Source organism: Nuphar pumila, chromosome 15 (genome assembly GCF_984573655.1).
Source record: "Nuphar pumila chromosome 15, dmNupPumi1.hap1.1, whole genome shotgun sequence".
Classification (NCBI taxonomy): Eukaryota; Viridiplantae; Streptophyta; class Magnoliopsida; order Nymphaeales; family Nymphaeaceae; genus Nuphar; species Nuphar pumila.
The window spans coordinates 66,408,001-66,432,304 of NC_143263.1; the positions used below are offsets into that span (position 1 = coordinate 66,408,001).

The 24,304-nt window shown below is 36.7% G+C and overlaps 1 protein-coding gene across 1 annotated transcript; it reads right to left on the reverse strand.

The window, feature by feature from the left end:
* Window positions 1-518: 518 nt before the first annotated feature.
* On the reverse strand, window positions 519-22,893 carry LOC149815495 (26S proteasome regulatory subunit S10B homolog B). Its single transcript, XM_089988670.1, has 10 exons — window positions 22,711-22,893; window positions 13,550-13,669; window positions 6,384-6,520; window positions 6,013-6,174; window positions 5,618-5,704; window positions 5,442-5,528; window positions 4,891-5,028; window positions 4,452-4,643; window positions 4,281-4,379; window positions 519-851 (listed from the first exon to the last, which is right to left on the reverse strand). Exons 1-10 carry the CDS (start codon window positions 22,808-22,810, stop codon window positions 777-779), a joined length of 1,197 nt encoding a protein of 398 aa, XP_089844796.1. The 5' UTR covers window positions 22,811-22,893; the 3' UTR covers window positions 519-776.
* Window positions 22,894-24,304: the final 1,411 nt, after the last annotated feature.

Below are 24,304 nucleotides of genomic sequence, written 5' to 3' on the forward strand. Positions count from 1 at the left end.
TATTTTTAAAAAATCTGGTTTTCTTGAGCTCAAAAAATATCAATAAACACAAAACTACAACATTGATATAAATATATCATACATAAATACAGTAAACATGCATATAATACAAAAAATAGCAAAAAAAAAAAAATCATTGTTAGCACATTAATATTTTGTTAAAATCACATTAAAAATATGATATCTTCAAAATAAGTGATTCTCTAAAAAATATCACAGTTATTTTGGCAATAATATCCATTGAAATATATTGTTAAATTCAAAAAGTCTCTGAAATGCTCGTGACCACGATCTGGACCGTTTTGCATTGTTTGTAGACCCAAAACTGAGTCAACTCCAACAGGACAGGGGCTACCCACATAAAAGCCATGACCCATTATCAAGTAGTTCAAAGTAAAGACTCCCAAGATCAGCCAGAAACGGTTGAGACCACAAAGCCCCAAAGCGAGGGAAAAAGAAAGCACCCTCCCTAAAACTTAGGCATCCGATAACATCAAAATCACAGAGAGCACTCCCACTTGATAAACCCCAATCTTCATTGCTTTTCATTGTCAAGTATTAGTGGGACAACGCAGCCAAGAAAAAAAGAACACAGGAAATATTGGTTTGAATAAGAACTATAGGGCCGCAAAGCAACAAGAGAACATAATCACAGAAGTTACTTCATGCCAGAATGGATGCCCTCTAAACTTGGCAGTGCACCTCGATCATCCTGGTGTGTGTGAGGCACCGATACAAGCTAGAAAACCAAATCAACCAAAACAGCAACTTTGTCTCTAATCTTTGCCAAAATCAGTGTTATAATGTGCAGTGGATTCTAGCTTCTTTGCTTCATTCAGCTTCCGAACAGCCTGAAAAAGTCACGCTTAGAAAAAATTGGGCATGTGGAGAGAGAGAGAGAGAGAGAGAGAGAGAGAGAGAGAGAGAGAGAGAGAGAGATAGTAGCAGCACACAAATCAGACGGAGTTGATGGTATGTTTAGGTTCCTTTTCAATGCCAAAACTGACATACATCACTTTGATTACACACACACCTGATAGTCCACATCACTTCAACCACACGCACACACATATCAGCTCTTTTAGTTCAAGATGGTTTTCATGATTTTTTTTTTATAGGCAAAACATGGTAGATGATAGACATACAACCGTGGTCATTTTAACATGTCAAAATAAAAAAAAGTTAATTGTACATTCTTACCCATAATAATGTATTAATTTATTTTCATAAATCCTTAGCTAAATGACTGGTTAACATATTTAGGATTATGGCTGGAAACAACTGCACCAAGTACAATGGTGAAAGATCCTATGGGTATCAAAACTGTAACAATAAATAAATGGTAAGATTTTATCAAATTATTTATTTACATTGTATACAGACACACACATATACACATATCTTCATGAGATATGAATATTTATTTTAATGTCATCAAGGTCATGCATGTGAAGTCATCTTCAAGAAGGATTATGCCATTGAAAGAAATACGCAGCGATAATCGGTTGCAAATGCGTTTGTGCAACCTTAAAAATCAATCTAGCAATTGTATTTTAGGAAGTTTAACAAGTATCGTTGAATCAAAATCAAGCAGATTTTACTCTTGTTCTAACTGCAAGAAGAGAGTTGGAGCAACAACAACTACGCCTTCATCCCAAAAAAAATGGGGTCGGCGATATGAACCAAAAAAGAAAATCATTTTGGGTCTTCCACATGAATCCTTCTCCTACAATCATTTCTATCCAATGCCATGTCCTTGGTGATGTTCAAAGCATTCATATCCTTTCTTATCATCTCCATCCAAGTCTTCTTAGGCCTACCCCGACCTCTTTTAACTAATATATTATCTCATTTCTCCATCCTTCTAACTGGAGCATCATTAGGCCTTCGCCGAATATGTCCAAACCACCGTAAATGATTCTCTCTCATCTTATTTTCAATGGATGCAACGCCTACCTTCTTACGTATCTCCTCGTTTTGAATTTTATCTTTTATTGTATTTTCACACATCCATCTAAGCATACGCATCTCAGCTACACTCATTTTTTGAATATGATGTCTCTTGGCAGCCCAACATTCCGTACCATATAGTAAAGCGGGTCTAATTGTCGTCCTATAAAACTTTCCCTTCAACCGCAATGGCATTCTACGATCGCACAACACTCCAGTTGCACTTTTCCATTTCATCCACCCAACCTTTATCCTATGATTTACATCTCCATCAATTGCTCCATTCTTTTGAATGATAGATCCCAAATATTTGAAACAATCATCCATCGGTATTTCCCGCTCACCAAGCTTCACTACACTCCCATCACTACTTAGTTGCTTACTAAACCGACATTTCATATATTCTGTCTTACTCTTACTCAACTTAAAACCTCTGGCTTCTAATGTCTGTCTTCATAATTCTAACTTAGCATTAACCCCAGCTCTAGTCTCATCAATCAAAACAATATCATCAGCAAGCAACATACACCACGGCACATTTTCTTGAATTGATCTCGTAAGCCCATCCATCACTATAGCAAATAGGAAAGGGCTTAATGCAGATCCTTGATGTAACCCAACCGTTATAGGAAAATTGGTTGTCACCCCTCCACAAGTGTGGACATTGGTTACTACTCCATCGTACATATCTTTAATTATACTAATGTACTTGAGAGAAACACCTTTCTTCATCATTGACCACCAGAGAACATCCCTTGGTACTCTATCGTATACCTTCTTCAAATCAATAAAAACCATATGAAACTCTTTGTTCCTCTCTCTATATCTCTCAATAAGTTGTCTAAGAAGATGTATAGCTTCCATAGTTGATCTTCCAGACATAAAACCAAATTGATTCTCCGATATCATAACAACCTTCCTCAACCTATACTCAATCACCCTCTCCCAAAGTTTCATAGTATGACTCATGAGTTTTATACCACGATAGTTTGTGCAATCTTGTATATCACCCTTATTCTTATATAGGGGCACCAACGTACTCAAGAAGAGAGTTGGAGCATCCCCCAAAATACTCTAAGATGCACTTACTGTGGATTCCAAAATAATACAACAAAATTAAGGTATGATCGTGTTGACTAACATATGTTACATTTTTTAATTTTTAAAGATTAGTAATGTTAGTAATATTTTAAATCAGTACTTTCTCAGGTACTTTGTTGATCAATCGATTTGAACTCTTATTATCCCTCATGTTAAACTGTCAATTTGAAAAGTTTATTTGTTGTGGTCCTTGTGGACTATATTGATCAACAGTTCAAATCAACAAGTTTATTTGTTTTCAACATAAGTTGACAATAGACATGTTGTGGATATTTGGAAGCCTATTTGGGAAACTGAGACCAAATTAGCAATGAATGGTGTACATTCTAGTGTTCAAAATTAAAGGTACTATAAATCTTAAATATCTCTGAGTACATATAAATGTTTTCCAGAACACTCCTAAAAGGAACACTAAGAATGTTAATTTGTCATTATATGATTAATATATTTCAACTAAAAGTGTTTAGTATGAAACATATTTCACACTACTTAATATGTTATAATTTATTCTTTTATGTTAATATCGTTTTACTTGCATATTGATTTTATTAATTCAATTCATTTTTAATGCAGGTATATTTGAAGCTGCAAATAGAACACACAAGATAGCATTTGACGGTTAGAGTATCATATATGTGTATAATCTAAAACCAATGTTGTTTCTTCAGATTGTAAAATTGAAATAAATGTACAGTTTGCATGTAAGAGAATGTTAAATGAAAGTAAGAGTTGTCCAAGCTTTTGCAATTTGTTTAATCTTAAATGTTTGATGTTGTTGCTAGCTCTCACTTCTTTTGTTTACCGTTTGCTGTTTCTAATTTAATTAATTTTGTTGATTCTAGCATATGATGTTTCTTTGATGCATTTTGAGTGTGCCTAGACATAGATACACTTGTCAGTTGTCACATTCCACCAAAGTTGATATTTAGCTTAGAAACTCATTTTTAATAAGAATCTACTCGCTCTCTCGTACATATGTAGCTGAATCCTTTGCTTTTTTTTGTGCATTGCACGAGCAAATTACTAGTTATACAAATAATTATTTACATTCTGGTGGAAAATTAGCCAGTACTTGAGGTGCAATTTTTCAGAAAATTGGATCAATATATGCTACCAATTTTAAGATTTTTAAATTTTTTTGGGAATATAATGTTTGTTCTAGTTTTTTTAATGTAATGAGTGAACAACAAGCAATTTGCTTATGATGATTACCAAAGAAAATTATGTACCTTCATGAAATCTTCATGGATGACATAATCACGCTCAGCCCTGATTGCAGACATACCCGCTTCCGTGCAGACATTCCGAAGATCAGCTCCATTGAATCCCTATATATCATTATTCAGAAAGTAAATAAGTAGTCTCATTGATATTGAAAGTATAAGACTGAATGTACCCACCTCTGCGAGTTTTACAACAGCCTCATAGTCGATCTCACCATGTTTTGCAATTCCAGCGGCATGGATTTTTAAGATTTCCATCCTTGCCTGCTCATTTGGCAAAGGGATCTCTATCTTCCGGTCCAATCGGCCTGGACGGAGCAGCGCAGGATCCAAAACATCAGGACGGTTTGTCGCCATGATCATTTTAACCTTTAACCAGCAAAGCCAAAACAATCAGACTTAACGGCAAAGATCAACAAGAAGATTTCATAACAGTTCACCAAAAGTGGCACAAATTGTTCATTTAGATGTAAAGGCCAAAAGGTAATTAATCCAGAAGCAGTATAAAAGGTCTAACCATGCAAACAGGATTACATCTATAACATCGGAATAACCTTTGTTTCAAGCCAAGAAATTAAAATTTAATGATCAAGTAAACTGAATACAACATGTATACCTTTCCAAGTTGATCAAACCCATCAAGCTGATTAAGAAGTTCCATAAGTGTTCTTTGGATTTCACGATCAGCACTTGTTCCCTCACTAAAACGTCGACCGCCAATAGCATCGATTTCATCCATGAAAATAATGCAAGGCTTTAACCAAAAAAAAAGAAAGAAGAAGCATATTACCAATGAAGCCATCACAAAATATAACCTACATTTGGACAAATCAAAATGAAGCTATTTTACATAAAGATTTTCCAGACACCTATATAAAGAGAGCAGAACAGCTTCCAGTTGTATATATAACATGGAAATTTGTAAAGACCTTGCAGAAATTCAGTTCTTCAAGTTATTACATGCAGTTTTATAGAACAAATTTTTATCCAACAGAAGATGAATAGAGGAATTGCAGATGTCAAACATCCACAACAAAAAGCTTATATTAATTTATGGTCTGAGGAAAGAAAATCTGACATGCAGCCATGATACAAACTCCAACAAAATAAGCCATCAATCAGAACATTATTCTAAAACTGGATATTTTAACAATTGTGGTTTCATACTTGATGGTCACGTGCATATCCAAACATTTCACGGATTAACCGAGCACTTTCACCAATGTATTTGTCAATAATTGCACTTGAAACAACCTGCATTGAAGACAGGAACTTGCTCAATCTTGTGCAAGTTTAGACACTGATCAGACATCAATTTCTATTTCCAAACAAATGAATCTCACCTTTAAAAAATTAGCATCAATATTGCTAGCAATAGCTCTTGCTAACAAGGTTTTGCCTGTGCCGGGAGGACCATAGAGAAGAACACCCTGACATCAAGAAAATAGCAAGTCATTATCAGCCCTTCTCATCCCAATACTGCAAGATACCAGCCTGCAAATAACATAGGATTTGTATCGTGCATACTCCACATGAAATCTAAAAAAGAAAAAAAAGGGACACATGCATACTCTTGCAGATACATACAACTCTAAGCCAATTGTATGGAACTCAATTTGCTCAAATGTAAATTAAAAGTGTCAACCAATTGCCATTTGAATGTTAACAAAAAAAATTGAGTCTCACATGGTCAAGATTCAAGAAGAATGGGAAACAACAGGATACAGTATGCAATCACCTTGGGAGGTTTAATTCCAACTCTAATAAAGAGTTCAGGGTTCATGAGTGGAAGCTCAATAGATTCCCTGAGTTCTCGGATCTGATCAGACAAACCACCTACAGCAGAGTAACTTACATTACCAGGATCTTCATGAAGCATGTTATAAACAACTGGATCAACCTGGAAGCATAGAACATCAATTACACATAAGCAGAGGAGAAATATCTCCATAAAAGTATAATGTTTCCATGAAAAATACTGAAAGATAACTTTTCTTCACAACACAACACCATTAACCCCTCCTCTTTGCATTAATAGGAAGAGAAATTCTGATTTCAAAAATGGTGTTATATATGAGAAAATTGAACAAATTGCAAGGTAATGTTTACCTCACGAGGAAGTGCCCGCATAATTGTGAGAGTTGTCATGTCAAGAACAACTCGGGTTCCAGAAGTAAGCTTCTCTTTATCGACTTTGCTCCGGCATCCAACCACATATCTTGGACCGCTACTAGCTTTCACAATCACTAAAGCACCATCCAAGTAGATAGATACACATAAAAATTCCCAAATGTTTTAAGAAAATGATAATAATGGAGGAGAAAACTTGGGATCTAGAGGATGATGAGCCTTATCCATCCAAATTTCTACTTTCAAAGGACTTTCACCAAAATCTAAAATCTTCAGCTCAATATTATTATTGTGGAAAAGAAAAAGATAGAACACATAACCACTAAACCAGATGATTATCAGACTTAAAATAGCTCAAGACCCTGTGAATAAAAAGCATAACGAACAAAAGAAGTAAATCAATATCACTTTGGATAAGGATGTTAAATTATATACCTAATCATTCAAATGTAATATATATATTTTATATATATAAGGTAATACATACACATATATTAATATATATGTATATGTATCTACTTATTATATATATAAAATATATATTTCTGCTTTGTCTAGCCGTAGGGGTAGAATAGTCTTTTCCTCTATTTTACGCACATTCATTTTATGAATGTGATTGTAATTTGTTTTTTATTTTTCTTTTTCTTTCTTTTTATTTTTCTTTTTGTAAAGTACCAAAAGGTACCTTGGGGGGCCCACTAGCATAGACGTTGAGCCCTCTCCAACGGTCACATTTGTGACCGTTGGAGGGGCTCCAACGTCTATGAGTGGAGCCCCTCCAAGGCTCCTCTTGTGTTGTTATAAATAGGGGTTTCACCCCCTTGTATTTTTCATGGCTTTGAGTCAAAGCCCAAGTTCTCAATAAATCGATTCCATTGTTTTTATGCCTTTGTGCATTTGTGAGTTATTTGTGGGTTGTGCTTTTTGTGCACAAGTGTTCTAAAGTGTTCTTATTGTGCTTTCGTGGTGGGTTTAATATCAAGAATATTAAGGTCTTGATATTAGTATCTTATTGGAGATACTTTCACATGGTATCAGAGCCTCGTTGGAAGAAAGAGGATCGTGCATCTCGTCTCTTGTGAAGCACCTCGAAAAACATGCCCTCAAGCTAGTGAAGTTTTTGAGTGAAGCATTTACTTCGGGCAATATTTTAGAAGCAACTTTTGTCAAAAAAAGGTTGAAAATCCGTTAAGGTACGCATTATTTTTTATCTTCTCTTCTCTCTAATGGGTGAAAAAGACTCTCATTTCTCCCTTGGGTTTAAACTTAGTGGTTCGAACTACCATGTTTGGGCCGGCAATATGGAAGCCCATATCAAAGGGAAAGGCCTTTGGGGTTACGTTCAAGGTTCCATATCGGAACCCGAACCCAAGCTTTCTATTATAGAGAAAGGGGAAATTAAGATTCTTGAAGGAGAAGATAGACAAAAGGCCTTAGAAGAATATTCCAAAAGGCATGATGAGTGGGAAATGAAGAACTTCAAAATATTGTCTTGGATTTTTTCGTCCGTAGAAACCAAGATCAATGCCAACATCATTAAGTTTAAAAAGGCCTCCGAAGCTTTGTTGTACCTTGAAAAAATGTATACTTCAAGGGACTTGTCTCACAAATACTATCTCCAAAAGAAAGCATTGACTCTTCAACAAAATGATTTATCTATTCGGGAATATTTTGCCGAATTGTCATCTATTTGGGACGAGCTTGCCATGCTCGAACCAAAATGGAGCGGAGAAACTATTGAATTAAGGCACAAACAACTAGAGGAAGATCGATTTTTCAACTTCCTAAATGGTCTTAGACCCGAATTTGAGCAAATTCGGTCCTCGCTTCTATCGGCTTTCACCTCCCCATCTATTGAAGATGTCATCACCAAGCTAAGTGGTGAGAAAACACGTATGGGGATTAGTAAAAATAACCCAAGCATTCTTGCTACACCTTCTCAAAATGACTATGAAGTGGTTAATGCCGTGTCAAGACCCGGAAATAATTTGAAGACCTACAAACCGCCCCATTTCAAAAATCAAGGGCAAAATGATCGATATGGCAAGAGAGATTATAGCAAATTAACTTGCCATTTTTTTAAAGAACCGGAACATATTAAACCCAATTGTCCCAAATGGAAGAAATTTCTTGCCGCGGCTTTAGCATCCCAATCGGAGGAACGGCCTTCAACTTCAAATGAACCTCTTTCGCTTCATCAAATTGTGGATGCTCTTCAACCTCTTCTCAAAGAAGGCATTTCTGGAGCCGCTATGTCATCCTCTTCCTCTCTTGGTAAGACATCTTGGTTATTTGATTCCGGTGCTTCGTTTCATATGACTCCAAGCCATTGTTTTCTTTCTGATTATTCTAAAAATTGTCTTCCATCTTTTGTCTCAACGGCGGATGGAACCCCTCTTGAAATTAAAGGAATGAGCAATTTTGAAAAACAAGACTTCTTTATCCCAAAAATTCGTCTTATACCAAAACTAAATTTAAATTTACTTTTCGTTTCTCAACTCTCGGACTATGGTTGCGATATAAAATTCTCTTCTAATAAATGTTGGATACAGGATCGCCAGTCCGGGAAATTGATTGGGGAAGGCTCTAGGAGAGGGGACCTCTACTATGTTGATTTTCTTAAAATTCCCAAGAATCAATTTTGTAATGTTGCTCAAAACAAAGATATTCATGTATGGCATAAGAGATTGGGTCATCCCAACATTGTTAAAATCTCTTATTTGCCTTTTATTAAGCATCTTTGTAATGAAAATTTTGTTTGTAATGAATGTATTCTTGGAAAAATGAGAAGTCTTCCTTTTCCTCAAAGATCCATGTTTACAACAAAACCTTTTGAAATTGTTCACTCCGATGTATGGGGTCCGGCTCCGGTGATATCCAAGGGAGGTTTTTCTTACTATGTTATCTTTGTGGACGATTTCACTAGGTTTAGTTGGATATACTTTCTTAAACATAAACATGAAGTTTTTTCAACATTTAAAACATTTCACATGATGGTTTTGAATCAATTCAATGGAAATCTAAAAATTTTTAGAACCGATTCGGGTGGTGAATACCTTTCCAATGAATTCAAAAGCTATCTTGAAAACTATGGAATTCTCCATCAAAAGTCTTGTCCCAAAACCCCCTAACAAAATGGGTTGGCCCAACGAAAACATAGGCATATTATTGAAACCACACGAACTTTGCTCATTTCCCAAAATATTCCGAAAAAACTTTGGGCGGAGGCCGCTCTTACTTCTGTCTATCTCATAAATAGACTTCCATCTAAAAACTTGAACAAGATTTCCCCATTTGAAAAATTATATGAAAAAGAACCTGATTATGGCAGGTTAAGGGTTTTTGGATGTAAATGTTTTGTCCTTACTGATAGAAATGAAAAACTCTCTCCTAAGGCCATTCCTTGTGCCTTTCTTGGTTATTCTGAAACTCATAAAGGTTTTCGCTGTTATGATGTTAAGAGTGATAAACTATATGTTTCCAGAAATGTAAGATTCTTGGAAAATGTTAGTGGTTTCGAAAAACTTGAAACCAATGACGAGAATATTGACTATTCTTTTCTGTTTGATTTATTAACTGAAGATGATGATACTAGTGATGATGAAACAAATCAAAATGATGAAACTCATTCTGATCAACACATCAATGAAGAACCACATAGAGATCCCATAACTTACTCTCATAGAGATAGGAGTACTTTTAGAAGTGCCCTCGAAAGATATGATAGTGAGTCTACCGCTCCAAGTGAAGGAAATCTTCGTAGAACCGAAAGATCAAGAAGACCTCCTTCTAGGTTCATCTCATATGAGTCTTTTCCACCAAAATATAGAGCTTGTCTAAGCGCCATTCACTCATACATAGAACCTAGGGATTTTGAGGAAGCACGAAAATGCCCGGAATGGATAGTTGCTATGAATAATGAACTTGAAGCCCTAAAGAAAGCAAAGACCCGAGAGTTTCAAGACCTTCCTAAAGACAAGAAAGCAATAAGGTGTAGATGGGTATTTAAAGTCAAAACTAAGAGTGATGGGTTTCTTGAGAGATATAAGGACCGCTTAGTTGCAAAATGATATGGTCAAAAATATGGGATTGATTATGAGGAGACTTTTGCCCCCGTTGCTCGAATGGTCACCGTCCGATGTCTTATAACTGTTGCTTCAATCAATAAATGGAACATCTATCAGATGGATGTTAAGAATGCGTTTTTAAATGGAGATTTAAACGAAGAAGTATATATGGATGCTCCTCCTGGAATGGAGTATTCTAAAGGAAAAGTGCTTCGTCTTCGGAAAGCACTTTATGGTTTAAAACAAGCTCCCAAAGCTTGGTATGATAGGTTTAACTCCATAATGTTAGAAAATGATTTCTCATCCTACTTTACTGATACTGCCTTGTTTGTTAGAAAATCTAATGCAGGGATTGTCATTCTACTACTTTATATGGATGACATGCTTATAACTGGGAGCGACTCTAAAGGGATTAAAAGCATAAAATCCATTTTAAAGGATAAGTTTGAAATGTCTGACTTAGGCTTCTTAACTTACTTTTTGGGTATTGAGGTAGCTTACTCTCATAGAGGATATTTTCTATCTCAAACTAAGCTTGCATCTGAGATTATTGACAGGTCAGGTATTACAGATGATAAAGTTTGTGAAACTCCTGCTATAGTAGGAGCTAAAATGAAGATTGATGATGGTGTTCCCCTCTCCGATCCTACTCCCTACAGGCAACTAGTAGGATCGTTGATGTACCTAAGTATCACCAGACCAGATATCTCACATGCGGTGCATACGGCAAGTCAATTTCAGCATGCACCAACTTCGGTTCACATGGGTGCTATCTTACGGGTCGTAAGATACCTAAAGCACACTATTAATAAGGGAGTTTTTCTGTCTTCTTCTTCTGAGTTAAGATTGATTGCATATACTGACTCTGATTGGGGAGGTGACCCAAATAACCGTCACTCCACCACTGGTTTTTGTGTATTCTTAGGAGACTCATTAATCTCATGGAGATGTAAGAAGCAGCAAAAGGTGTCTCTATCATCAACTGAAGCGGAATATCATGCTATGGCGACTACTACCATGGAAATTGTCTGGATTCATCAGTTGTTGGAAAACATGGGGATCACTATTGAAGGGCTTACCAAGCTTTGCTGTGACAACAAAAGTGCAATTTATATTGCTAAAAATCACACTTTTCATGAGCGAACCAAACACATAGAGATGGATTGTCACTACGTTCGGGAGGCATACCTCAAAGGAATCATTGACCTACCATATGTCACATCCGAATATCAATTGGCGGACTTCTTCACTAAAGCCTTGTATGCTCCGCGCTTCAACTTTCTTCTTAGCAAACTCTTGGTCATCCTGCCCTAAGTTTGAGAGGGGTGTTAAATTATATACCTAATCATTCAAATGTAATATATATATATTTTATATATATAAGGTAATACATACACATATATTAATATATATATGTATATGTATCTACTTATTATATATATAAAATATATATTTCTGCTTTGTCTAGCCGTAGGGGTAGAATAGTCTTTTCCTCTATTTTACGCACATTCATTTTATGAATGTGATTGTAATTTGTTTTTTATTTTTATTTTTTTTCTTTTTATTTTTCTTTTTGTAAAGTACCAAAATGAGTGTACTATATGGTACGACTATTAGACCCGCTTTACTATATGGTATGGAATGTTGGGCTGCCAAGAGACATCATATTCAAAAAATGAGTGTAGCTGAGATGCGGATGCTTAGATGGATGTGTGGAAATACAATAAAAGATAAGATTCGGAACGAGGAGATACGTAAGAAGGTAGGTGTTGCACCCATTGAAAATAAGATGCGAGAGAATCGTTTACGGTGGTTTGGACATATTCGGCGAAGGCCTAATGATGCTCCAGTTAGAAGGTTGGAGAAATGGGAAAATATATTAGTTAAAAGAGGTCGGGGTAGGCCTAGGAAGACTTGGATGGAGATGATAGGAAAAGATATGAATGCTTTGAACCTCACCGAGGACATGGCATTGGATAGAAATGATTGGAGGAAAAGGATTCATGTGGAAGACCCAAAATGAATTTCTTTTTTGGTTCATATCGCTGACCCCAATTGTTGTTGTTGTAAAGTACCAAAAGGTACCTTGGGGGGCCCACTAGCATAGACGTTGGGCCCTCTCCAACGGTCACATTTGTGACCGTTGGAGGGGCTCCAACGTCTATGAGTGGAGCCCCTCCAAGGCTCCTCTTGTGTTGTTATAAATAGGGGTTTCACCCCCTTGTATTTTTCATGGCTTTGAGTCAAAGCCCAAGTTCTCAATAAATCGATTCCATTGTTTTTATGCCTTTGTGCATTTATGAGTTATTTGTGGGTTGTGCTTTTTGTGCACAAGTGTTGTAAAGTGTTCTTATTGTGCTTTCGTGGTGGGTTTAATATCAAGAATATTAAGGTCTTGATATTAGTATCTTATTGGAGATACTTTCACAAAGGAGACAGATTTTTCTCTTAGAAAAATAAAAAGTATATCACAGCTACAGCCATCTGAACATAAATGAAAGGGTACTCCTAATAAGGTTATGTTTGGATGTCAATCATGACCCTCTTTTAACTAATGAAAAGAAAAAACACTGAAATCGATTGTTTGGAGGCATAAAATGATTTTTAACCTAAAAAACCAAGTAAGCAGTGCTATATCTACACCAACACCACCACTAACTACCACTCTTACACAGGCCACACTCACCTTTGTAACAGTTCAACTAAGAGATACACGTTTTTAGCATATAGGGTTACTTCCTTACTTATTTTGTATTTGTAGATGGTAATTTTTTGTACAAGGCATACCTTTAATAATAGGAGGAGATGTTTAGTATTGGTCAATGGTCAAATAAAACCCAAGTTCAAGTGATTATTACCCAAAAATAAATTAATAAACACTACCAATGAAGTGAATTATGTCAAGCACACAGACTGACTAAAAATGAAGTTTTAGTGCCACAAAACCGTGTCTATTAAGTAATCTCTAACAACAATTATAGCTCAATAGTAGCAAGTCCATGGCAAGCATAAGGAGAAAATGCAAAAGTCTTTATCTGTCTATTTAACAAGAACAAGATATAGCTGAGTAATACTTACAGCGCTCATTGTCGAGAGGCCTAAGGACTTCGCCTATTATCTGCCCAACACTCTGGAGTGATTTCAAATCATCTTCTGTTTTAGCAAACTCCTTTTTTGCAGCTCGTACATTCTCCCTAGCTGTATTTCAAATCCCAAAAGATTGCATACACATCACAAGTCAATGAGATGAATGACCAAATAAATGATGAAACTAGACAGAAGATTCACCAAACATAGAGAGAGAGTTCGTAAACTGTACCAAGAAAATCAAAGACATCTTTTTTTTTGCTAAGCCAAGGGAAAAAACCCTCCACCGACCACACATTTACAGGTGGCCATCAGGCCGGGAGACTGACGGGCTGCCGGGTACCCAGCCCATATCAGGTCAGCCTCAAGCTGCATTTTGCAGACCAAGCCTGAATCAAGTCGGGTCGGGCCCAGACTGATTAGATAATCGGGCCTTAATTGGGCTGTGCCCCTGTGTAATTTTCACAGGACACAGCAGGCCCAGCCCGACCTGAGCCCATTATAACTGGGCCGGGCTCGGACCAAGAAATGGGTCGGGCCCTAATCGGGCCGGGACGGGTGGCCCATTGGCCACCCCTATGCACATTGGCAGGCCTCTGGTTGATAAAACCCTTAAGGTCCCCCCTGCCGACCAGAAAGTACAACCAGCTTCAACGGTTCAACCTTCTGGCAATGGATGCCCCCATGGGTTTCAAACTTGTGACATCCCATCAACTTGGTGACATTCACAAGCTGCACCTATCAGATGAGCGGAGCCCTTGTGGTCAAATCCAAGATATTTCAATCTTCAGCCAGAATTTCAGAATTTCATGGTTTTAAACATATGATGTCAACTGGATACCAAGTAAATAAAAAATATTATTCTCTTCTTTTCCACAGATAAAAGAAAAAGCAAGGTCAAACTTCTACCAGCAACAAGCAAGCATTGAAATAAGGTGTTGCTCACCAAAATCCAGTTAAGCAACATTTATGCAGTGTTGTGCAGTGTTGCCAGGCAACATTCTATCCAGACAAGTGGGATAAACTCAAGTATCAAACAGTGTTCCACAGTGAAGGTAATCTAGCTCATCCCATCTATCTCAATGCCAGTGGGTACCACCTGTTAAGATATACATATATGTATATGTATATGTATATGTGTATGTGTATGTGTATGTATATGTATATGTGTATGTGTATGTGTATGTGTATGTGTATGTGTATGTGTATGTGTATGTGTATGTATATGTATATGTATATGTATACCTATACATGTACATATACATATATGTACTTAACTGTAAACCAAAATACCCATCAAGGGTATTTCAGTATTTTCACTGTAATAGGCGTCAGCCCATTAGGGGCTGACAATCTATTTTTCTTTTTTCTGTTTTTTACTTTTTTTGTTTTTCACTTTTTACTTTTTCAACTTTTGAAGTATTGGGAGCAGCTCCAAAGTAGCTGTTGGAGCTGTGGGCTGCTCCCCATGTGGCTTTGTATTATAAATAGGCCTTGTAGTTTCTCAACTCATTTTCACGAGTAAATATATGCAATAACAATTCTTTAGACCCTTGTGTGGGTGGATCGGTGATTCAATCAAGTATTCTACTTGATTGAAACTGTGTTCTTGCGTGTGTATTGGATTTTATCCGCTTCATTACATGGTATCAGAGCTTTGGTGTTTCAAAAGGTGTTTGTTAGAAGAAAGATCGTGATCAAGAGGAGGATCGTGGACTTGGCAAAATACATTGAAATTCAGATTGTTGCATCGGGAAGCAGACCATCTCTAAAAAGTCTTGTATTGCATTCCTTTTCTCTCTTTCTCTCTTTCTCTCATTCTCCTCCTTTTCTTCTATTTCGCTTTCTCTTGTTGCAAATAGAGAATGAGAGGGAAGCTATGTCACATGGGTGCGGGTGCGGGTGCGGGGATTCGGCACTTCCAAAAAACCTGGGTGCGGGGGTGCGGTAGGGGCAAAAATGTAAAAATAAATAAATAAATAAATAAAAAAATATATATATATATATTAGAAAAGGGAATAATAATAATAGTAATGTAATAATAAACATATATTAAAAATCTAGAAATAATTTTAATGTATGGATCCACAATTGGATCCAACATGCGGATCCACACCGCAAGAGAACCGCGGATCCACCTCGCTACTGGATCCCGGGTCTTGGACTCGGCCCGTACCCTACGAGGAAAAAAAAGTATAATTTAAGGCAACCCGATACGGGTTGCTCGATAAAACAAGGGTGGTTCCCACAAGGTGAAATCGCAAAGGGGGAGGGGGCCGGAGCATAGCCACCAGGAGGACGGGGGCGCTCCTACCTTTTCGGGGACCACCGTCCTCAAATAGGGGTCCCAAACCCCTTCTCTTCCACTCTCTGCCTCCCACGCTCTTGTTCTTGCACACGCCAGCAGGAGCAATCGATGCCCTCTACATTTCCCTCTATCTCTTTTTCCCCCCTGCCTCTCATCTTCCTCTGTTTTTTCGTTCTCCCTCTCGGCTCGAGCTCGACAGTAGCGGCACCGACAAACCTCCACTCTCACGACAACAACCTCCTCGCCGGTTAAGGTAGGTTTTACTGTGATTTCGCACAACTACTGAGTTTTCAAGCATGCTTTGGATTTACTGTAACTCTCAACTCGAAAAATTGGGGGTTTGGGTTTGTCGTGAATCCCCAAATCAAAAATTTGGGATTTAGGGTAGGGTTTATTACGATTGTTGAGGGTGTATTCTGTTTCAAGTTGCAATGGGTTGTAATACACCCAAATCGAAAAGATTTTGAAGTTTTAGAGGGTTTTTCGTGTGGATGCAACTGCGGGCCTTTTCGTGCACCAAAATGGCCCTGGGTGCGGTCAACGCACCCAGGGTCGGGTTGACCGCACCCGCGTCGACGCGGGTGCGGCACCTTGCTAGCTGAATCCCTGTGACATAGGAGGGAAGTGATAGTCTCCATTCTCGTATGCCTAAATGACACCAACTATGTGATGTGGGCATCCATAGTAAAACATAAAATATGAGAAAATAGGCTTTTGGGGTTGGTTGACGACACCGAAAAGGAGCCTAAACTTATCTTTACAAAATCGAAGAATGAAAAAGAAGTTGCGCTTCAAGGAGAGGAAATGGCTAAAGTCATTTCCGAATATGAGAAAAGATGGAAGGAATGGAGGATGGGTCATTCCAAAATTATTGGATGACTTATCAATAGTATGGACATTCACAAATGTTCTTGTTTGGCAAAGTTTGACTTCGCTAGTGATGCATGAAAATACCTTAAAGACATGTATAGTCTTAAGGATATTGCACATATTTGTAATGTCCAAAATAAAGTGAGGACAATGACTCAAGGGGACATGAGCATAAGAGAGTACTACAATGCACTCTATTTTTGGAGATGAATTGGCTCTTCTTGAGCCAAAGTGGCATTGCCCACAAGATGTTGAGCTCTGTGAAAATCAAATCAAAGCGAAGCATTTTCATCAATTCATAAATGAGCTTAGGCCCGAATTTGAAGTAACTAAATCCGCTCTTCTTCATAGAGGTGGGGTTCCTTCCATAGTTGAAACACTTGAAGAATTAACTATGGAAGAAAATAGATTGAAAAGACTGTCCGCTTTTAAGGATGAAGAATCCATACTTGCTATGTCAAAGCCCAAAAATCATACGAAGAGTTATAAACCACCTCATTTTCTAAGAAATGAGAATGATAGAAACGCCAACAACTATGAAAAGAGGGGTGATCATGATTCAAAAAAAGGTGAAAAAATTATTTGTTATCATTGCTATGAACCGGGACATATCAAACCTTTTTGTCCCAAAAGAAAGGAGGATTATAAAGAAGACAAAAGAGTGACTTCGATTGAAATGAGTGAAGTTGATGACTCCAAATGCATCGGTTCATTCTCCTTAGCTCAATTAATTGAGGCGTTGCAACCTATGCTTAAATCTCAATCTCATTCTTATTCGGGAGCGGCCATATCGACAAGTGACAACCATAGTAGGACCTCTTGGATCCTAGACTCTGGTGTTTCATTTCATATAACCCCTAATGAGTCCATATTGATCAGATGCAAGTTTAACTCAAATGATTCTTGTGTTTATACTGCCGATGACACATCTTTGAAAATCAAAAGTTTTTGTATTTATCAAAAAACACCTATCTTTCACATACCAAATATTAGAGTAGTACTAAAATTGAACTTAAACCTCTTATCCATTTCTCAAATTGCGGACTATGGTTGCAAAATACTTTTCTCATCTAATGATAGTCTAATACAGGATCCCAAGTCCGGGAAGCCGATTGGGCAAGGCCATAGAAGAGGAAACCTCTATGTTATGGACAATCTTGAATTGTCAAAACAACTTTTTTTGTCAGCTTGTTTAAGCTTTTCTCAATAAGAGTTTACATTTTTTTTATCTCTCTCGTAGTGTTAATCAATTGCCACATTGTGGCTTATTGTATTTTTGCCCTTTAGTGGCTTATTGCTTCTATGCTTGAGCATCTCTTAGTCACTTAGTGACGTTATATTTTTTCGTTAGTGTCTCATTATATGGTATCATAGCCTTGATTGAGAAAGCATTATTGAGGTACTCTTATGTTTGATTTGTTTTTAATATCATTCACTTGTTCTTCTTCAACACCCTCCACGATGGCTGAGAAAGATACAAACATCGATCTTTCATTCAAATTGAATGGAACCAATTATAGACTGTTGGCAACCACTATGGAAAACAACCTCAAAGGTAAAAGACTTTTGGGGTATGTACGTGGAACCATTCCGAAATCACAATTGAAGCTTACCAAAAAGGAGGAAAATAAAGAAAAAACCTTGAATAAAGAAGAGCCAAAGCTATTTAAGAATACCAACTTAAAGTTGAAGATTGAGAAAGTAAGCTTGTCAAAATATTGGCATGATTCATGAATAATGTGGAGCTCAAAATTTTCGTCAATCTTGCCAAATTCAAGAAAGCCAATGAAACTTGGTTCTTCATTAAAGGTATGTATACTAAAAAAGACATTTTATAATTTTGTGGAAAAGAAAGATATAGAAATTTGGCACAAAAGACTAGGACATCCTAGTGTGACCAAATTACAAATGAAAAGAAAAATTTTGTATGTGAAGATTGCATTCTTGGCAAAATGAAGTCTTTACCTTTTGGAACAAGAGATCTTATAACTAAGAATCCATTTGAATTAGTGCATTCGGATGTATGGGGACCCACATCAGTCATATCCAAATGAGGCGTTTCTTATTATGTTGTATTTATGGACGATTATAGTAGACACCCTTGGATATTCTTTTTAAAACACAGATCAAAAGTACTTGATTGTTTTAAAAAATTTCATAGTCATATACAAAATCAATTTAAAACCAATATTCAAATCTTTAGAACCGATTCCGGAGGAGAATTTATGTCAAAAGAATTTGAAAATTATCTTGACTTAAATGGGATTATACATCAAAAATCATGTTCGTACACCCCTCAACAAAATGGTCTTCCAAAAAAAAAACATAGACATATTATCGAAACCACTAGAACACTTCTAGTATCTAGAAATGTTCCCAAAGTTTTTTGGGCCGAAGCCGCTCTTACGGTGGTCTATTTGATAAATACAATGCCCTAAAAAATATTGAAAATGTTTCTCTTATTGAAAAACTTTATAAAATGTCTCTTGATTACAAAAGGTTGAGGGTATTCAGGTGCAAATGTTTTGTTCTTACCAACAAGAATTATAATCTATCTCTTAAAGCAATTCAATGTGTGTGTTTGGGTTATGCTGAAAACCAAAAAGGATATAGATGTTATGACATTGAAAGAAACAAATTGTATGTTTCTCGAAATGTTATGTTTCTCGAAAATGAAAAAGGTTTTTTCAAGAATAATATCTAAGAGAGTTGTGACTATTCGTTTCTTTTTTATCTAATCAATGATAAATATGAAAATATTCATGAAAGCCAAGTCATACATAAGGCAAATGAGAATGTGAGTAAAAGCCTGGACAATATATACCTATCTCATGATAATTTATAAACCTATGCTCGACGTACCGAAGGTCATCCACCATGCGCTTTAGAAAGATACTCTCAAAGCCAAGAAGAAGACCCTTTTAGCCTTAAAAAATACATAAGAATTTCAAAAGCTCCTAGTAGATTTGTTTCATACGATTCCTTTGAACCAAGGTATAAATCTTGCCTAATGACAATTCACTCATATGCTGAACCTCAATTATATCATGAAGCTAAGCATCATCATGAATGGGTTAAGGCCATGAATGATGAGTTAGAAGCATTAGAAAGAGCAAAAACTTGGGAGATTCAAACATTACCTAAATAAAGAAAAACTATAGGATGCGGATGGGTTTACAAGGTAAAAACTAAGTATGATGGAACATTAGAAAGATATAAGGCTAGGTTAGTGGCAAAATGATATAGTCAAAAATATGAGATTGACTATGATGAGACATTTGACTCAGTTGCTCGCATGACTACTGTTAGAACTCTCATTGCTATAGCATCAATTAGGAAATGGCCTACATTTCAAATAAACGTCAAAAATGCATTTTTAAATGATAATCTAGATGAAGAAGTGTACATGGATCCTCCACCTAACCTGACTTTAGCACATGGGGAGACTCTCCGATTGCGTAAGGCCTTGTATGGCCTAAAACAAGCTCTAAAGGCTTGGTATGATAGGTTCAATGATGTGATGACACAACTTCATTTTAAATCTTTTTTTACTGATACTACATTGTTTGTTAAGTCTTCTAATACAAAGATTGTGATTTTACTATTGTACGTAGATGATATAATAATCACAAGAGATAATAAGCATGGAGTTAATCATATCAAAGATGTGCTTAAAACCAACTTTGGTATGACAGATCTTGGTTTTTTACGATACTTTCTCGGAATAGAAGTTGCTTACTCAAATCGTGGTTATTTTTTGTCACAAAATAAATATGCAATCGAGATCATTAAAAGATCAGGACTCTCGGATGAAAAATTGGTCGACACTCCAGAAGTCATAAACGCCAAAATGAAAAAACATTATAGAGAGCCTTTGCAAGATCCAACGCCCTACAGACAGATGATTTGAGTTTTATCTTATCTTTCTATTACCCGCCCTGATATATCTCATGCTATTCATTCTGCTAGTCAATTTCAGCATGCTCCCACTACAATGCATATGAGCGATGTAATAACAATTGTTAAATATATTAAAAAATCTATTAATCTTAGGTTTTTTTTATCATTATTTTCTTCACTAGAAGTCATTACATATTTTGATTCTGATTGGGGAAGGGATGTCAATGATAGACGCTCAACCACTGGTTTATGTATGTATTTGTAGGTGACTCCAATTTCATGGCGATGCAAAAAGGAGCAGAAGGTATCACTCTCATCCACTGAAGCTGAGTATCGTGCAATGGCGACCACTACGTCTGAGTTAGTTTGGCTGAGACAACTTCTCAAAGACTTTGGGGTTCATACTGCAAAACCTTCAAAATTGTGTTATGACAATAAGAGCGATGTATACATTGCAAGCAATCATACATTTCATAAGAGAACAAAACACATTGAGATGGATTGCCACTACGTTCGTGAAGAGTTCCTGTAAAAGACTATCACATTGCTTTATGTTTCATCAGAATACCAACTCGTGGATTTCTTCACCAAAGTGCTATCGTCACCCATATTTCACTTCCTACTTGACAAACTCTCGATGGTTGTACCATGAGTTTGAGGAGGGGTGTTAAGATATACATATACACATATGTATATATATATATATACTTAACTGTAAATCAAAATACCCATCAAGGGTATTTTGGTATTTTCACTGTAATAGGCATCAGCCCATTAGGGGCTGACAATCTATTTTTTTTTTCTGTTTTTTACTTTTTTTGTTATTCATTTTTTACTTTTTCAATTTTTGAAGTATTGGGAGCAGCTCCAGCGTAGTTGTGGGAGATTTATGACTGGTGGGAGCAGCCCAAGAGCTACTTTGGGTTGTTCCCCATGAGGCTTTGTATCTATGTCACAGGGACTCTTCAACTAGGTGCCGCACCCACGTCGCACCCGCACCGGCACCCGATGCGGTCAACCTGACCCTGGGTACAGTCAATGCACCTAAGGTCATTTATGTCCAACTTTTAGACTATATATATATATATATATATATATATATATATATATATATATAATTTTTTATGTTTTTGCCGCACCCCCCACCCCCACACCCAAGTTTTTTGAAAGTGCCCCACCCCGTACCCATGTGACATAGCTTTGTATTATAAATAGGCCTTGAAGGCCTTGTAGTTTTTCAACTCATTTTCATGAGTAAATATATGCAATAACAATTCTTTAGACCTGGGTGGATCCGTGATTCAATCAAGTATTCCGCTTGATTGAAAGTGTGTTCTTGCATGTGTATTGGATTTTATCAGCATTACACCACCAAAGTCATGACTGAAAGAAAATTAGCCAAGGTCACATGGGAAATGTGATATTGATCTTTGATGTCTAGCTGATGCAAAAATTGCACCAGGATTTACCAAAGAACCTCTCAAACAAAACAAGATGAATGCAAGACCACTATGCAACTTCACAAATGTCTCTTAATAGAAATCATCCACCGTCTGTCTCATACGATACTTCAATACAAAAACCCGTCGCTTCTGCAGCATATCTTCGAAGAAAAATCACTCTTTCAACCCATTTTTTTTGGAACGCATTCATGAGTAAACACTAAAGGAAGCAAGGAAGCTCCTTGATTCTGCAGAAAAGGAAGCCTCAACAAGAGTCCCAATCAAAATTCACAAAATGCTCACAAACGTTCGATCACACGCATATCGGCTATCAAACGAAGTAACCCAAATTAAAAAAAAAGGAGGCGGCCTTGAGGCACCAAAACATAAACACCCAACCACAAGTCTATAAAAACCCTAAAAAATCCAAAAAAAAAAAAACGGTTTTTGATCAAACTATCCGCTCAGACCCTAAAAATATACCAAGTGAAACGAAAAAAAGGAGATAATTGAATTGGTTGATCAACATAACCGAAGCGTAAGGCTTCAAATTTCTGAAAAGAGAAAAAAAAAACATAAAAAAAGAGGAGAATCAGAGTAAATCCGGAAAATAATTGAAGGGATTGGCGTACTTGATCGGACCCTGGAATCGAGCTCCTTGTGCTGGAGCAGCTTCTTCCGGTACTCATTCACGACGGATCGGCGACGCGGGGCCTCCTCCGATTCGCTCATATCTCTCTCTCTCTATCTCTCTCTCGATCGCCTTGCAGAACAAGGCAAGGGAGGAAGTGAGGGCGAGAAAAGAGAAGCCCCCGAAAAAGCGACGTTGCGCCTATGTCATCTGGGACACACCGTCTTTGTTTCGTGTCCCTGTGGACACGATCTGACACGTTCAGACATTTTGGCGCAGATATGACACGTACAACCCTTATTTAAATATTTCTTAATAAATGTTATTATTTTTTATTATTTCAGTAAAACTTTATTTTTAACTATTATAATCCAAAAAGATAAAATGGATGTGTGAAAATACAATAAAAGATAAGATTCGAAGCGAGGAAATAAGTAAGAAGGTAGGTGTTGCACTCATTGAAAATAAGATAAGAGAATCGTTTAAGGTAGTTTGGACATATTCGGCGAAGACCTAATGATGCTTCAGTTAGAAGAATAAAGAAATGAAAAAATACATTAGTTAAAAAAGGTCGACCTAAAAAAACATGGATGGAGATGATAGGGAAGGATATGAATGCTTTAAACCTCACCGAGGTAATGACATTGAATAGAAATGATTGAAGGAGAAGGATTCATGTGAAAGACCCAAAATGATTATATTTTTTGGTTCATATCGCCGACCCCAATTGTTTTGAGATGAAGGCATAGTTGTTGTATAATCCAAAAAAATGTTTTATTGATTAAAATTTTTTGTAAAGAAAAAAGGAAAATTCAAATTTCCGAGTCAAAGCTGTGTCAAATGTCACCTTATCCACCAATCGTTGTGATATAGCTCTAGGCCTCTGCCTGGAGAGGGAGAGAGAGCTTATTAAATGTATAAACCAATGTTATCAGTATCTGTTTCAAACTTGAATCGATTCAGAGAATCAATCGATTTGAACTGGAACCAAATGGAGCTGGATCAGTCATATTTACTTTTTTATATTAAAAGCATTGAAAAGTTTAAAAATTTATGAAATATTAAAATAATTAAAAAAAATAAACAATACAGTAAGATACAAAATCGGCCTATTCAAACCGATACACATGAATACGATACAAACAATTAGATTTGATCCATATACAAATATGGCTTGGATAAAAAATGCAATAAAAAACAAAATCAATGGAGAAAAGTCTGTCTGGCATCCATCTTGATTATATATTTCAGATCTTGTTTTGTTGTCTATATATGAAAATAATGAGTCCGATCGTAATTCAGCCGTTTGAACCAGAAAACCTTAAAACAAGTGCACCCTTTGGGCTGGGGGTAAATGTGGGACTAAGACCAACGGGGGCTCTTGTTTGGCAGGAGCAGTTAGTGCAAGCCACCTTGTGTTGGGACGTTGCAAGTTCGAACCCCAAATGGTATGGTTGTATAACTGGTAAGGGTCAGCCTAAGGCTTTCTCTGTCAAAAAAAGTGTGGGACTGAGATGGAGTTTCTCACTTTGGCATGAATCTTCGCTTCTTGATCCTAAATACAATCCTCATCATCACCCTCTTCAGAACAAACC

Excerpts from the sequence above, each read along its gene's own strand:
- LOC149815495 (XM_089988670.1), bottom strand. The coding sequence starts at position 22,810 with ATGAGCGAATCGGAGGAGGCCCCGCGTCGCCGATCCGTCGTGAATGAG. Across the intron at positions 5,029-5,441 it reads GATATGCACGTGACCATCAA|CCTTGCATTATTTTCATGGA; the intron begins GTATGAAACCAC and ends TTTTGGTTAAAG. Across the intron at positions 852-4,280 it reads TCCATGAAGATTTCATGAAG|GCTGTTCGGAAGCTGAATGA; the intron begins GTACATAATTTT and ends TGACTTTTTCAG.